This window comes from Pelodiscus sinensis, chromosome 14 (genome assembly GCF_049634645.1).
Source record: "Pelodiscus sinensis isolate JC-2024 chromosome 14, ASM4963464v1, whole genome shotgun sequence".
NCBI classification, from domain to species: Eukaryota; Metazoa; Chordata; order Testudines; family Trionychidae; genus Pelodiscus; species Pelodiscus sinensis.
This window is the reverse complement of record NC_134724.1, coordinates 21350427-21368149: the sequence shown is the minus strand read 5'-3', so window position 1 is coordinate 21368149 and position 17723 is coordinate 21350427. Positions and strand designations below refer to the sequence as shown.

The 17723-nt window shown below is 42.9% G+C and overlaps 1 protein-coding gene across 1 annotated transcript in view; it reads right to left on the bottom strand.

Annotated features, from left to right (window-relative positions):
• The window catches only part of ATP8B4 (ATPase phospholipid transporting 8B4 (putative)), a 177257-nt gene that overhangs the window by 118839 nt on the left and 40695 nt on the right, over positions 1–17723 (bottom strand). Inside the window, exon 5 of the mRNA XM_014579493.3 lies at positions 7941–8002. Coding sequence (XP_014434979.3) covers positions 7941–8002 — 62 coding nt within the window. The remainder of the gene's footprint in view (positions 1–7940; positions 8003–17723) is intronic.

Sequence of the window (17723 nt, the reverse complement as noted above, 5' to 3'; positions counted from 1 at the left end):
GGTCCTTGTAAAAGGGGCACAAGGGTAAAAGAAGGCAGGGCAAGGGTATTTGGGTTTGAGGTAGATCTTGGACTGCACTTAAATTCAAAAAGTGATCTCGTGCTTAAAAAGACCACTGCCTTACTGGATAAAGGCAACAAAACAGGGATGATGGTATCAGTCAGCCAGGCCCAGTACAATAAGTAAGGCGAGGCTTTTTTTGTTTTGTCATATGTGAATCTTCAAAAAAGGAATTGATAAACAGTTTAGGCCTTTTTATCTGAAACTGGACAAGTTAGAGGAACACATCTGGTACTAGTAGAATTCTTCCCTTGTGTATTAGCTGCCAAATAGCAGGATGCTTCCCAAGTTTGCAAAGAGTAATTTTTTACATTGAAAAAATCTACCAGGTTTTCAAGCCAGAGGTGGGAATAAAATAATTCAAATGTACTTTAAGTGCTGACAGTTCAGTAAAGGAATACAGACCAAATCACTCCATCCCTCATCACTTCCCCTAAATGCCACATACCTTTCAATACTTAGTTTACAAAGCTTGTGGGGCAGCGTTTCAATGGGACCTTAGTCCTGCCTCCCTTTGGGGGAATAATTTTACTTTAATAAAACTTATGCACACACCTTGCACTTGCAACAAGAATCATAAATCCTATCATTGGGGTGCCCATTTCAAGGGTTTTGTTTGTTTGGTTTTGTTTACAATTGGCACACAATTAGAATCATAGAATTGTAATACTGGAATAGTCCATCTAGTATTACAGATCTCTGCTCTCGTCATCTTACAACATTCCTGCCAATACATCCCAGAATGTTTGCACTTTTTTTTAATTAGTTGCAGGAGCAGAAAAGGGACATCATTTGAACTGAACATCTGAGTCTCTGTCTACACTACAAAGAAAAGTCGGAAAAAGATACGCAAATTGCGAACCGCAATTTGCATATCTTTTTCCACTTTTCTTCCAAAAGAGGCTTTTCTGACATTTGGGGGAAATTACACAGGGACAAATGTTGGGAAAAAAACCTTCTTTCAGAACATCCCTTCTTCTTCATAAAATGAGATTTACAGGGATGCCAGAAAAACACATCTGCTTTTCCAAAAAATTTTTCGAAAAAGCAGACATGTTCCTTAGACGTGGCAGAGCTTTTCTGGGATACCTCTGGTGAAATAACTCAAGGATAAAACCTCTTCTAGTACAAGATATAAAGATTTAAAAAGAGAGTGTTAAATGTTAAATGTTATACTCTTGTTAAAATTAGGCATTTAAAAGTATCACCGGCTGTAATGCAATCATAATTCTGGAGTTGTGAAACAGACTTCCCATTTTTGATGTCTGAGTTCTCCATGAGGGATCAACAACTCTAAAGTTTGCTTCCGCTGATGCCCAGCGGTTTTGCTTCCAGCCCCAAGTCCTGCTCAGCTGCTATCTCCCTGCACAGGGGCTCAGCCACTGTCCTTGGGTTCTGCTCAGCTGCTGGGCCCAGTGCTTTGCCACTGGCCATACCACTGGGCTTCACCTATTGGGCCCCACACTGCCACTGTGCCTGGGAATATAGCCACAGGCCCGCACATGGGATCCTGGCTGCCAGCCCCAACTCTAGGTGACAGTCAGGAGTGTGGATAGAGGTAAGGAAGAGGGTGCAGCTTGACACCCACACTCCAAAAATTGTTTCCTCAACACTGATAACAATTTGAAGCATGTATGGGGTTATTACCATTTGATTATTTGGGGCAAGGATTCTTCTGCCTAGATGGCTTTGGCTGAGTCATTTGCTATATTTGTATGGATTTGATGATGTTATTGTTGTTTCTGTGTATTATAAATTGACTTATAGTCAAATGATAGGAGCTTTACCCTGCCAATAAATAAAGTTCTTAGGACTGTCATAGTTTCTTTGGGCCAATATATCATTGTTTACTATAAAGCAATTGTGAAAATGTTTCACTGACCTTTGCTTTTAAACAGAGGGACTTGGGCTCAAAGTTAAACTGAAGCTTACAGTTTGAAGTATCTATATAGCAAAGAAAAATATTGCTTAGAGTGGCTAAAATGATCAAAAATATATTTTTAATTTTCATGCAAATGTTTATAATACTGAAAACATCCGGGAAAGAGAATTCACAAAAATCTAGCCTTTCACTTTGCAGTTTGGCATCAACTGTTCTCCAGATACATCTCACCACTTCTCAGACACTTATCAATGTAATGTCTGCCCTCACTAAGTAGACAGCTTCATATGATTCACTCAGCCAAGTACATTGAACAGAAGCCAATGCACCCACAGTCGTATGAGTTGAATTCACCATTTTTAATTATGTGAGTGTAAACCACGCACCTATTAGGTATGGTGCAATGTCCCAGGAGAAAGGGAGGGAGAGAGAGAGAAAAAGAGAGAGAGACACTGCACCTCTTTTACACAGAAGCCTATGCAAATGAAGCACAGATTGGCATATTGCTGCACTTCATTTGCATAATTAATTAGGACTCGTTTTTGTGCAAGAGGCTTTTGCGCAAAAAAGAGTTGTGTAGATGGCTCTTTTTTGCACAAAAGCCCCCTCTTGCACAAGAGCCGTTCTTCCTCATTTTTTCAGGAGGAACGGCTCTTGAGTAACAAACCTGACGCGCTATCCATGACTTTTTGCTATCTGAAGGACTAATGATCTATTTTTTAAAAGAATGTACCTTACAAGTAGCTCTTGCTGATGCCACTTATTGCCCATTCACTTGGTCAAAAGAAATTATTTGGGCCTGGGCCTGTGCATAGCTTCCTTCTGTACTTGGTGTCCAATACAGAAGTAGTTTAAAATGTCATTTTACAACATAAAGAAAACACAGCTCCCATTGACTTCATGGGGCATCCTATCAGCACTTTGTAGGAGTGAGTTCTTTTAGCATCATTATGTATAGTTTATAATCAATAAGCCTTAGTTCAGAATTCTGTGATGTTCTGATATATGATAACATAAATTTCTTCTATTGGTGGCCTATTCCTTTTATGAAATAATGATTTGGCAGTGAGAAACATAACAGTGGCTATCACACCAAAGAAAGAACGTTGTTGCTTCCCTTCTAAAAACTAGTGCCAGACGAGACAGCATTTTCTATAAAGATCCTACTTATATGCAAAACCACCTCTCTACATGACCAGGACAACTTGGGCAAAGGAACTACTGTTGAAAATGGAAAACTATCCTCATAATTTACTATAGAAAGGCAATGGGTCCAGTCACTTTGTATTCTTAGATTTCCAAACTATTTAATAATGCAATCTGTTGTTAATAAAAAAAGTGACAGTGTTGCCGATTTGTCAGATCTCCTGAGACAGCTGTTTGTAGAACGCTTCTTCTCAAAAGAAAAGATGAAAAATACAAGAATAGAGGTTGTCCATAATGCTCTTCCCATTAAGTATCCTATTTATTCAAATTTTAAGTATTTGACACATAGGATATAATTGCAATTATGACAACATATAAAATTCAAAAATGACAAGGCTGCTTTTCATTATTGCTTTTTGCATGACTTCCATGTGTCAGTAATGAATGCAGCATGATATTTACTATAGCAAATGATATTTACTACAGCAAATGATGCAAAGATATTTTAAAGAAGCAATTTAAGCAGGAATCTTTGGTGGCAGCACCTAGCTAGCCACAAAATTTGTATGTTATAGACAAGTATAAATTTTCTATACAGCAGTCTGAAGATCCCAAGACTGACGATTTCTCACCCTTATACTACATTTGCTGCATAAACTGATTAATTTTATGCATTGTTCATGTGGTACATGAGTGGAGGAGGGCAAGGGAGAAGATGTCACAGAGGAAATGAGAAGCTGAAAAATGCCATGTACTTGTCCACAAACAGGGAGGCTAACAAACTTGCAAGGCCCCTGGACAATGGTCAGGGAGGGTACCGGTTCTGTACTCCTAGAAGGGGCAGGGCTTTGGGCAGAAGGAGTGAGGGCTGGGGTATCCAACCCTCAGCACCACACTGTAATTATGTCCCCTCCCTCAGCCAGCCCTCAGCAAAAATAAAAGACTTCCAAAATATATTTTTATTTCTGGATTTTTAAAGTACATTTTAACATTTAAATGCACTTGAAAGACAATAAGAATGATAAAAGAAGGGATTTCTGAGTATGACAATGCTTAGCAAGTGAAACAAGGAAAGACATTAGAAACTGAATATTCAGCCAGCTGATAATGTTAGCTTCCGATAGCTTGGGCTTCCCAACCTTTGTCCTCTATGCTCTCCAAATCTCAGAGAAGACAGCCAGTCTCTGATAAAGGGCCAATTTCTCTTAGGTTTTGAAAGCAGAACTCCAGTTCAGATTGTGGAGTTTTATGCACAAATTGGCAAAAAAAAATCAGGTCTTTACATAATAGAAACCTCTTGTCTGATGAAGTACTGACACTGGAATACTCCAGAGGGGTGGATGACGCATATCCCAATGATTGGAATTGGGTAGGAGTCAAGCAAGATAGATTTGGTATTCTACAAGCCAAAATAAAGCACGACATTTCTCTTTGACTTTTTATTTTCCTTGTTATAACAATTTTAAAAGGGCCTTCAAAAAATTGGAAGTGATGTTGAGGGAAAACAGAGTGGTCTTGAGTCAGCAGATGAAATGCTAAAGTAGCTACAAAATGAACTCTGACTGAGCCTACTGCAATACCCTCCAGCTTCAAGTGCAGGAGATAGTCATGTATTAACTGGAGAGGAGCATCAGTCGTGGTGATCTTCCTTTGCACAGCCTAGGCTGAAAATCAGAACCATTTAGCCAGTCACTGACCTGGCCATCTTGGCCACTCCATCATGCAGTGGCAAAGCCACTCTGACTGACATTGCCTGGATCAGTACCCCAAAGACAGAATCTGAGGTCTCCCACACCTCTTCCACCTAGAGGTCCAGGTTGGTAGTGACCCTTTTCAAAAGGTCCTAGTGGGCCTTCATCTCATCAAGCAGGACCCCCGCCCAGGGTACCACTATCGCCTCATCTGATGATGAGAAAAACGAAGCTTAGTCCAACTGGTTCTCTTTCCCCCATGCCAGCTGGTCACCCATTGTTTCCTCCATCTGAGGAGTGAGCATCCTGGCCACTTCCTGTGCATGTCCATGGCTAGCTGAGGGTACTGAAGGAGCCTCCAACACTCCGGCCAGTGAGTGGGTAACCTGAGGCTGCACTCGAAAGCCCCATGGAATCCATGAGCACCACTGTGCCTGAAGCCACAAGGTGCCTTGTTAAGCCACCTGCAGCACTGGTTGAGGAATCACTGATGCAATGTAGATGGCTGCACTGGGGACAGGGAGACAGGGTCTGACACAGCACTAGCAGAGAGAACGCTGATTGACACCCAGGAAGGGGATCGTGCACTGTACTCTCTCCAGTACCGACAACCTGTGACCAATGGTGATGTTGGTGACTGAGAGAAGTGACTGGACCAGCATCCCGGAGACTACAATGATCCTGGAACTTCCTTCTGATTAGTAATGACTGGTGTCGAGAAGTGACTGCTGATGCCATGATGTTGAGTGGGACCGATAGGCTGCGTTATGATACCTTGTGTAACTCTGTGCTGGTGAGTATTGGTGGCATGGAGAGCAGTACCATGGATGTGGAGAAATGTCCCTAGAGTGGAGAGATGCATATGGGAAGCGACTCTCCCTATGGTGCTGCTGTTGCCAGGGGGCTGTTCTCCAACTCCAGTGACACTTGAGGCATAGCATCCTGCCCCAGTCTCTCTCTCACGGACTGCATGAGACTACAAAGAGCTCTTCTCTCCAACTGAGCGGGAAAGTGAGACCAAGTGTGCTCAGCAACCAAGGGGCAAATGGTGGCTTCCCTCTATGAAGGCACCCAACTGGTGCCAGAGAAGGTGGCATCAGCATGGTTAAAAATGTCTTGTGTCTGAAAAGTCTCCAGAGTTGTAGGCACTTGAACCTCCAGAGTGGGCAATGGCGAGTGGGTAGGACTACCCTGGGCAGCCTGCATAAGGGTTTTCTCCAGCACCCCAGTCTCCCACCTGATCCCCTTTCTTGGCCTAGGCCTTTCACAGGCTTGTCCCTTATTGACTTTTTCAGCCTCTTAGTCAAAGCCAGTAACAATGACCAATGCCAGGCCGTGGGAGCACTCCACACCGATGCACTGATACTCGGTACCAAGTCCGAGTGCTGTTCCCGGGCAGTGAGGGTAGACTCCATGAGTAAAGCTTTTAAGTTTATAACTCTATCTTTTATTGCCCTTGGGCCAAAGGACCTGCAAATTCTACACCTATTCAAAACATTCACTTCTTCTAGGGAGCGAAGGCAGTCAGCAGGTGGATAACTGACTGGCATAATTCTGTGGCAAGTGGCACAGGCATTAAAGCCAGAGAAGCAGGCATGCCCCGTCCCCATGCCGAATCCCAACGGGGACTAACAAACTGTTAATCTACAACTATTCACAAGTACTTATCTAAGGGGGAAAAAATTAAAAAACGAGTGATCCTGTAGCACCTTAGAGACTAACAAAAATATATGTGTAGTATCATGAGTTTTCGTGAATACAATCCACTTCCTCAGATGAGTGGAGCAAAAGGCACAGAAACCCCAACATTTAAGTTACAGATTAACACAGCTATCCCTGTGGGACTTTAAAACATGCAAGGCACTGCATTCAGCTCTATGGAGCGGAAATCCATCAACTGCATGAGGAAACTCACACAGCCTTTCCTTCATTCATCTGAAGAAGTAGGTTATGCTCACAAAAGCTCATGATACTATAAATATTTTTGTTAGTCTCTTCGGTGCTACAGGACCACTCATTTTTTAATTACAGACTAACATGGCTACCTCTCTGAGACTTATCTAAGGGGGACTCTATGCACAAGTGAATAGGGATAGTTAACTAAGCTACATCTAAGGCAGGAGCACACTGTTCTAAGCACTGTCACTGATGGCAAGAAGGAACTGAGATGGGAGGGGCTGGGAGCGCCTCATACCAGGGAACGCTGAGCCAGTCACCTTTGTCAGGGTGGGGAACCTTTTTTTTGAGTTGGGAGCCACTGACCCACAGAAAAATCAGTCAGAGGCTGCACACAAGTAAAAAGCACAAAAAAACCCCACAAAAAAACCAAAAAAAAGTTACTTGATGTGGCCCCTGACTGAGAAGGAAAAAGACACTCCCCACATTCTCCTTCCACACCAGAGCTTAGGGGGACCCAGCCTAATAGATTTTGTGTGCTTTAGCTCTGCAGTGGGGCAGACGAGCTAGAACAGGCTCCCCAATGCTGAGGGTGGCCCTGAGCCTTGAGGGCTGGATCCAGGCAAGCCAGGGGTCACATCCAGCCCCAGAGCCTGAGGTTCCCCACCCCTGCCCTAGGGGTACTGTTTAAGGAAAATATTCCAGCACCAGTGCCTGTGGAGAACACACATACCTATGTTGAATGGACATGAACAAGCACTGGAAGAAGTTGTAATTTTAGCAGGGACTGAGAGAAAGATGCAAACAGCACTTGAGAAGAAGATGAAACAAGTTGGTTTTGAGGGAGTAGTAGAATGAAATCCTGGCCTCTTTGAAATCTAGGGCAAAATTCTCATATCTTCAGTGATGCCAAGATTTTGTTGATGGTGACAAGAGGGATGTTGTTCCAAACATAAGGAGCAACATGAAAGGGGGAATTAAAACGAGAATGGGATGAACAAATAAAGGGAGCACCACAAGAATGTGCGAGGAGTAGTTAAGGCAACAATTGATAGGGTGGGCAGAACCTAAGAATGAGGAGTTTGAATTGTATGTGGCAAAAGAAGTGGTGGTGAACACACATGGCATGAAAGTAACACAGCACTATAATGACTTTGATTACTTTCATAATTATTATTTTTCCCCTTTTTTGACATGCACAGGCAGTCAACATTCAGGGCTAAAAGTTAAAAATAAATTGACCATCATTAAAATCTGTTTCTTACTTGCCATCAACGAGAACTTCAACCTGTCGATTGTTCACCTGGTTATCACTCTTATGGCGAAACTGCAATATTAATCAGCAAAAAATACTAGTTAGTTTTTTGTTATCAACAGTGAATATAAGGACCTGATAAAACAAAAAACTTACGTATACAGATAACTTTAAGCAAGCCATCTCCATGTGTGAAATACATTGACTTCATGGGAGCAGAATGTCACATATTGACTTTACATAGTTTTGACACAAAAAATACTTTAATAAACTCTTTAGAGTTTACCATTTAAAAAACATAGTATTCATTTGCCCCACAATAATTTAGTTAACACATGCAATATTCTAAGAATTTAATATAACTGGGGGCTGCTATGCTGGAGAACTCCACCTTCTGGATGCTATGCTTGCCAATCCCCCCCCCCCCCGACACTACATGAGCCAACCCCCCCACCTCTGGCCGCTACACACGCCAACTCCCCCCCCCTTCTCTGGCCACTACACACACCAGATCGATCCCCCCACCTTCCAGCTGCTGTGATCAACAACCCATCCCTCCCCTGGCCGGTACACTTGCCAGTCCCCCCCTCCCCCAGCTGGTACACTCACCAACCCTCCCCACCAGCCTGTTCCTGCACCCTCACTTGCTCCTGCCCCCTCTCCCTTGTCCCCACATTCTACCACCAGCCTGCTCCTGTACCCTCTCCCTTAGCCCCACACTGGACACCCAACCTGCTTCTGTTCCCTCCCTTCTGGCCAGACACCCTCTCCCCAGCACAGAATCATAGAGCTGGAAGAGACCTCAAGTCATCAAGTCCAGTCCCCTGCCCAAGGCAGGGCCAATCCCAGAATACTGAGAGTCAGGACTGGTGGCTGTAAGCAAACTTTACGGGACTGCGGGAAACTTGGCCATGCCCATGATAAATGGACATCCAGCTAATTAAAATCATGCCAGACCATGATGTTACCAGACAAGATAGCATCGGACTAGAGAAGTTCAACCTGTACAACTTAATAGCTGCTTAACTACATTTACATATAATCTTCCTTCATAAATCAATCCATTCAGCCTCAGCATTTTTGTTGCTCTTTTTCCATCTCTCTGAAATGTACCTACATCTTTCCAAGAGATGACCAAACACTGAGAGCAGTGTTTCTAGAGCACTGTCACAAACTCATCTAGAAAAGTACTATCATGTCTGGGAACTATAATCACTAGCCCAAAATTGCATTGGCCCTGTGTTTTCCATATTGTATTCTAAATTCAGAGCTAATAACTTTATAGCTCCTTTTCAGCATTAATGTTTTCCAGGTATCTCCTTTCCCATATTTTGATCATTTCCCCCTATATGTTGTAGTTAGTAATTTTCCCAAATTGGATTTCATTTTGGTTTTTCCTATCTTTTTTACTAGCCTCTGTAAGTTCTTTTATATTATTTGTTTGCAACACCTCCCGGTTTAGTTTCAAACTGCAATTGAATTAATTAATATGCATTTTTCGTTTACTTCCAGTTGACTGATGACCATGTTCAGTAAGACTAAATCTAACACCAGTCCACTGAAATCCAAGTATCACCAGGACCTCAATACATTGGGGTATGTCTACACTACCCCGCTAGTTCGAACTAGCGGGGGTAATGTAGTCATCCGCAGTTGCAAATGAAGCCCAGGATTTGAATTTCACGGGCTTCATTTGCATGAAGCCGGCCGGCGCCATTTTTAAATGCCGGCTAGTTCGAAACCCGTGCCGCGCGGCTACACGCGGCACGGAGTAGCTAGTTCGGATTAGTAGCCGCGGGGATGCAGGTGGGATGGTGCTGCGGGAGCCGGGCGTGCGGCTCCTGATGGCAGCTGTAACAGACGCTGTGTGCCCCTTACAGCTGCCATCAGACACCCCCCATCGGTTGGCACCCTGGGCAGCTGCCCGGCTCGCCCATGCCTCCTTCCAGCTCTGGCCCCACCCATTCTCACCACTGCCCTACCTCCATCCCACCTTGACTCCAGCCCCTCCCCCAAGCACACTCCATCCTCACTCTGATTCTGTCCCACTCAGCACTTCCTGTACGCTGTAGAACAGCGGTTTGTGATGGAAAGGAGGCACTCGGACAGAGGGGGAGGTGTTGATCAACAGGACCAGCAGCAAGCAAGAGGTGCATGGGAGTGGGGCTTGCAACAACCACAGCACTGGTGCCATGTATTTGCTGTTTGTTATTATTACGTCACCACTTCTAGTTCCAGTTCCACTGAACACACCTTGCAGAATCAGGGCTCACAGTTTTAAATAAGAGTATTTTAGTCTGATTTTTAAGGAACAATTAGAGAAAAATATTAATCTTCACTCATGTCAATTAGTAAGCCTATTTGCCAAAGTAAGTGCAAAGTAAGTGCTACTCTATGTCAGTTGGTTACAGAATCTAGCCCAACATTTTTTATTTTCAACTCTTTGGCCTCAGAAGGCTTTTTCTATTTCTAAGGCACATATGTTCAATACATATTTTATTAAAAAATCATTTTTGGCCCAACATTCAATCATCATTACATTTTATGACTGTCTTTGAAGATGAAACATGCAAGATGACTTATTTTTTAAAAAAACACTTGTTAGAGCATGTATTTTTATTAAAGAAAAAAAAACCTAAGTTGCTGTCAGTGGTTTTGTTAATGTCACGTGTTAAAGAAATCCAAAGCAACCTAGGCTTTGTACCTGATATTTTACTTTAAATGTAATAATACATTTATTTAAACATGGTTCTCCTGCATATCAATAGCACAAACCATCCCAAAATTATTTAACCTCTAATTTGGCAGAAATTTTCTTTTATATAATTGTAAAATTTGTTATTTTTTATTATTTGTCATTTGGTAAAATTTTGTACATTGTATGGTCCATTTTTTTCTCAGTATGAAGTAAGTTCTATTTTATGACCAATTTTTAAGGAGATCTGTGAGCTGTAGACTAAGCTTTATGACTCCCAGGTTAGGTGAATGCTTTTTCGGTGAAGTCTTGTCTGTGGTTGTTTGGAAGCAGCAGCAAGTAAATTTCAGGATAGCAAAGACATCAGTGCTTTTAAAATTTGTAGAATTTGTATACTGTTCCCACTAGGAATGTAATTGTGTGGACAATTAAACAATTAAACTATAAGCAAACCTTATCAGTTAATGCTATTGACTACACACATCCCTCCTGCCCCCCACAAGTAAATTTTTTAGCGGGCTGGCCAGCAGCACGGCTCAGGGCTCAGTCCCGGCTGGCACCAGGTCCTTGGATCTACCCTCGCTATGGCTATGCAAAAAAAAGTAATTTAGGAGCTGGGCAGGCAGGCAGCCCAGCTCAGTCCCAACTCATGCTGGGTTGAGGGAGCTACCCTCACTGAAGTTCCTAAATTACTTTTTTTGAAGAGCCAGAGCAGGGGTAGCTCCCAGGACCTGGCACAAGCTAGGACTGAGCTGGGCTGTCTGCCTGCCCAGCTCCTAAATTACTTTCAGTGCAGAGCTGCAGCAGGGGTAGTTGCCAGACCTGGCAGGAGCTGTCCCTTACTGATAAATCATGTAGTCAATAAAATTTTTGTTGACTACACTATTAATGAATTACACACTTAACATGCCTAGTTCCCACTGAGCAGTGGTAATGGCAGTGGTTCCCTTCATGCTCAATAGGCAGCCTCCTTCAAAAGGTTTCCACAATCAAAGCACAGTAGAGAGGACTCCAGACTAGATCCTTACCTTTTCTTTTTCATTTTACTCTCAACATGATTTGATTTCTTATATAGACATGGGCTGGAATTTTCAGAGGAACCAAGGTAATGGGAAATTCAATGGCATATGAGCAACTTAAAGCATTAGGCTCCTTTGTAAATCCCAGACATATATTTTTAATGAAAGGAGAAAGGACAACTCCATAAGTGGAAGTGAAGAGGTGGGCAGAGAGATAATTGTTCATAGATTTTTAAGACCAAAAGGCACCATTATGATAATGTAATCTCACATCCTGCATAATACAAGCAATAACATTTAACCCACTGATAACTTCTACTTGAGGTTAAGCATTTCTTTTAGAAAGACAGCCAATTTTGATGTAAAAACTACGGCTAAGTCTACACTGTGCACCTTACGATGAGTGGCTGTGCTGCTGCATCGGCACTTCTATAAGGTACACTGTGTAGCCACTCTTCGTTGCCAGGAGAGATCTCTCCTGGTGACAAAATAAAACCACCCTGAATGAGGGGTGATAGATTCCTCAATTGGAGAATGGCTTCTGCCAACAAAATGCTGTCTACACCAATTTTTCGTCATTAAAACTTTTGTCATCGGGGAGTGTTTTTTCACACCCCTGAGGGATAAAAGTTTTAACAGAAGTGTGAGTATAGACAAACCCTGTACGACAAAGGGTATGTCTGTACTGAGTCTTACAGCCTAGGTCAATTGACTCAGACTCAGAGAGCTTGGGCTGTGGGGCTAAAAACAGCTGTGTAGATGTTTGGGTGTGGTCTGAAGCTTTGAGACTGACACACATATATACCTTTTGCTGGATTTCAGACCCCGGCCTCCAGACTGAGCCTGGATGAAGACACTGCTTTATTTAGCTTCATAGCTGACCCAGACTCTGAAATCTGGCACAATATCTCTTGGTAACTTCTTCCAATGATTGATTATCCTCACTGTTACAGGGCACCATATTTTTAGACTGAATTTCATAGAACACTAGAACTGGAAGGGACTTCAAGAGTTCATCAAGTCCAGTCCCCTGGCCTCATGGCAGGACCAAGTACCATCTAGATTATCCTATCTAGCTTCAGCTTCTATTGAATGCCTTTGTGTGATATATCTACTAATAAATCTCATAGAACTTTATTAAGTCACATTAATCATCTCTTTACAATGCTAAATACACAGAGCTTCTTAAATTTCTCACTGCAAGGACTTGTGTTCACTACAAAGTGAATCAACGCTACAGTGATCGATGCACTGGTGGTTGATTTATTGCTTCTGCTTTGACATAATATATCGACCTCCAAGCTCTCTCCCATCAACTCCGGCACTCCACCAGGGCAAGAAGAGTAGCTGGAATTGACAGGAGACTAGGAGAGCAACCCTTTCTGACCTTACTGCATGGAAGACACCACAGTAAATACATCGACTTTATTTGTATAGCTGAAGTTACATAGGTTAGATTGATGGCGGGGGGCGGGTAATGTCGAATAGGCCTAAGAAAGGTTTTTCAGAACCCAAATCATTCTTGTATCTTTTTTATGAACCCATTCAAATTGTTCAACAACTTTTTTGGAAGTGTGGACACCAGAAGAATATCCATGTTAAATACATCAAAGGAGAATGAAGAATTACTGACTGAAAGCTTCAGGAATAAGCTAACAAATTGACAGAGAATAGAAGGATAGGAAATCCTGGCTCTGACAGAAACTTTGCTTTGATGGAATAAGATGAACAATATAAATCTGTGTAGGTGAGGTTTAATTAGAGGAATAGGTGGAGTTTCTGAAGGGAACTTCTGGGCATCCCCTAGCTGCTGTTTCCCCTCCCTCACAGGCTCTGTGCTGGCTCCGGCAGCTCCATCCTGCGACAGAAGAGGAGGCAGCCATGCACCTAGCAGCTGGAAAAGAGTGGTGGTTTACCCTTCAAAACGCTGCTTTTTTCCAGCTACTGGTTGTGTGACTGCCCCCTGTTCCTACAGAGTCCTTCAGCCAGCACTTCGGCTACTCACCACCACCTGTGCCTCTTGCCTGCTCCCCTGAGACTTCAGGTGAGCTTTTTTTTTGTAAGTCAGATGTTTGTAACTTGGGGAGTGCTTGTGCACATACATTTTCTTGGAGAGAGACAAAGCAAACATAAGATGAAAAAGAGGACACACAAAATATGAACAGAGCTCATCAAAAGCAGTTTATGTCAATTTCTTACTATATATTAAACTTATTTGAGAATTTATCTTTCAGTGTCTGTCATCCTTCTAGTACAGAGGTAATGGAGATAACAGTTCTTTTTTTTATCCCCTTTTCCAAACATTTTTTCTGGCTAATCCCAATACTTATTTGATACTACGGTTTTTTAATGAAGACCAATACTGATTTTTCTCACTAATTTTTGAGAGTTTGTATCCCTGTTTCAGGACTTCATATACATGTGGAACAGATTAAGTTGCTCATCCATTTTTGTGTTCAAGTTTACAGCACCTCAGCCCTTCTGACTCATATCAACGTTATTTATTTTTATACATATTAAAGGTCACAAGCTGGATTTGGTTTTCCTTTGGTTGTAAATCTTAAATCTATAGCCAATTTCTGATCACTATAAGATTTGTTCTGATTTTTTTTAGTATTGTTAAGAGACACTTATGTGAGAGAGGCAATATAGAATAATGGCTTATGAGTGGGAAATCTTGTCATTTGTTCACAGCTTTGTCACCACTTCATTTGTGTGATCGTGGGGAAATCACTTGAAACTCTTAGGGTATGTCTACACTACCCCGCTAGTTCGAACTAGCGGGGTAATGTATGCATACCGCACTTGCTAATGAAGCCCGGGATTTGAATTTCCCGGGCTTCATTAGCATAAGCGGGGAGCCGCCATTTTTAAATCCCCGCTGCTTCGAACCCCGTGCAGCGCGGCTACACGGGGCTCGAACTAGGTAGTTCGGACTAGGTGCCTATTCCGAACTACCGTTACTCCTCGTGAAACGAGGTGTACCAGTAGTTCGGAATAGGCACCCTAGTCCGAACTACCTAGTTCGAGCCCCGTGTAGCTGCGCTGCACGGGGTTCGAAGCAGCGGGGATTTTAAAATGGCGGCTCCCCGCTTATGCTAATGAAGCCCGGGAAATTCAAATCCCGGGCTTCATTAGCAAGTGCGGTATGCATACATTACCCTCCTAGTTCGAACTAGGAGGGTAGTGTAGACATACCCTTACTTCTTAGTTTACCCATCTGTAAAATTAGTAATAACTATCTACCTCATAGGACATTGGAGAAACTTCATATTTGCAAATTACTTTGAGATCCTTGAATAAAATATATTTTTGTACTTAATCCTATCTGATATTGTTTGATTTCTTTTCTATAGTAAAATATACTCCTCTTCTTTTACAGAGAATGGGACAGATACCTTCAATTTTAATGAGGTACTTCTCTTCACCCATTGTAGCTTAAATCTTCATCTCAAAAAATATATTGGAATTGGAGAAGATTCAGAAAAGGGCAACAAAAATTATTAGGAGTATAGAACAGTTGCCAGATGAGAGATTAATAAGACTGAGACTTTTCATCTTGGAAAAATAAGGGGGGGTATGATTGAAGTCTAAAAATCATGACTGGTGTGGAAAAATTAAATAAGGTAAAGTTATTTATTCCTTCCCATAACACAAGAACTAGGGGTCATCAACTGAAATTAATAGGCAGTAGGTTTAAAACAAACAAAAGGAAGTATTTTTTCATACAATGCACAATCAACTTATGGAATTCCCTGCCAAAGGATATTGTGAAGACCAAGACCAGGGGTCTCAAACTCCTGGGCCGTGGACCAGCTATGATCTGAGCACTTCCCCAATCCAGCCCGTGAAATATTTTGAAAAAGTTATTTAATCAGGCCCACATGGCTGCTGGCCCTGGGAGGAGGGACCACATGCAATGACTCACCCGTGCACATGGCTCCCAGCAGCACCCAGCCCCTGGTGTCCACATAGTCCCAGAAAGAGGGTGTCACTTGGTCTGGGAAGCTGCACTGGCTGCCTCTGCTGACTATGCTGGCCAGGAAGCCAGTGGAGCTGATGCACTTCTGCAGCTAGTAGGGCAGGGTTGGTAGATCTCACCTTCTGTTACACCAGGCAAGGCAAGGGATCCCAGTGCGAAGACACAGATGTCAGCAGAAGAGAGGGCAGGTAGGATTCCAGTGCAAGGGCACAAATGTTAGCGGGGGCAGGTAGGATCCCAGTCAAGGGCACGAATGTTAATGGGGGCATTCCAGCACAAGGACATGGGGCTTTTTGGTGAGGACTCAGTTTCATGTCTTTTGTAGGATCCTGGTCTCTGTCTGGGTTCCTGGCCACAGGAGGCAGAACTATCAACTTGCATGTACTTTATTGCCAACTCCAAGCATTCAAAACTCATGAATCAGCCCTCTGACTCCCCAAAAAGAGAATGAGAAATAACACTTTTGAGCTTACACAGATCTTTTCATCAGCTCTGAGAAATGTTCTCAAAGGGTATCACCATTAAATACAAAGTAAAACACATTGTTTAGCATAAGTAGTTAGCATATTTTTAAGGGACCATTCAAGGTGGAGGGGCCTGTTAACTGGAGATAATGGAATTACTCAGGAACTTGCAGACACTATGATGGTTCATGCTGTCGTGTTCAGTTTTCATCCACAGATCATGGTAACAACCAAATTCTTTCAATTTAAAATCCAAGACTGAGCTTATGATGATTGGGCTCTCCCAGTAAAAATGTCATTTTCTCCCTGTTTTTCCTCTCCCTTTAAATCTGTTTTTATTTTTGCTAACATCAAAGCTTGTAATCCTTAGAGTCATCTGAGTCTGATTAATATGAGCCTCAAAAAAAGAAAATAAAGCTCTGACTGTGAAATGTGTACCATCTCACTGGGATACAGAGATTCTTAATCATGCCTGTATAACGTTCTAAGTGAACTATTTCCAATAAGTCACGAATCACTCTCTTTAACACTTTCCTCAAGAGTCTTTTGTATCTCTCAGCTGCTGAGATTTCAGAAATTAACTCCTTGTGTATGACAATCTCTCTGGTCTCCAGTGAAACATCAGTGTCTTTAAAATTATTTGGCTTACAATGAAGTCATTGCCAGGGTCCTTTATACCAGCGTTACTCAACACGCAGCCCGCAACCACTTTGCACACGGCCCGCGGTGCCTTGAGTCACTTTCTGGGTTCATTGCTGGAGCTCTAGCAGCAGCACTGAGCTGAGCCGCATGGCTTTGGCCAGACTGCATGCACAGGAGCTGCCAGCCTACAGTGGGGAAGGGGCGGCGGCAAGAGGTGGTGGCAGAGCACACCTGCCATGGCAGCACCTTCCCGCAAGCAAAGCTGCGTCTGTGTGTATGTGGGAGCTGCCAGCCAAAGAGAGGGGGCGGATAAAGGCGAGGCAGAGCTTGCCTGCCATGTCTGCCACAGTGGCAGTGCCTCCCCAAGCCAGGCCACATCAGTGCATACACAGGAGCTGCCGGAGACGACAAGAGGTATGTGGCAAGGCAATGGCAGAGCTGGGCAGCGAGACAGCGAGGCAGCGGTGGAACCAGGCAGCGAGGCTAGCATGAGAAAGGTCTGTGCTGGGGCTGGGGCTTGGGTAGTAATCAATATAATGGTCTGTAGTGAGTTGAGGGTCAGTAACAGGGAGTCAGCAATAGAGATGTAGCCGTGTTAACAGTTTCTTGCCAATTCAACCAGAAAGGGCATTGTCTCAATCACTTGACTACCTACATCCTGCTTCAAAGACATTTTAACACAAGACTTCAAAGAGAAACCTCTGAACTGTCATTCATGCTTAAATTTGACACTTTACAACTGGGTCTCAACAAAGATGCTAATTACCTTACCCATTACAAAGATAGCTTCCCCAATTATCACCTCTAATATCATTAGCTCACAGATATTAACCTTCCCACCTCATCCCCCCTCAGTTCTGAAATTTGATTTGTCCTTTTTATATGTGTTCACTTTTTTTTTTATTGTATCCCTTTGGTATATATGGTCATGCCAATTTTCTTCCACAATTTGATCTGAGGAAGTGGGTCTGGCCCACGAAAGCTCATCATC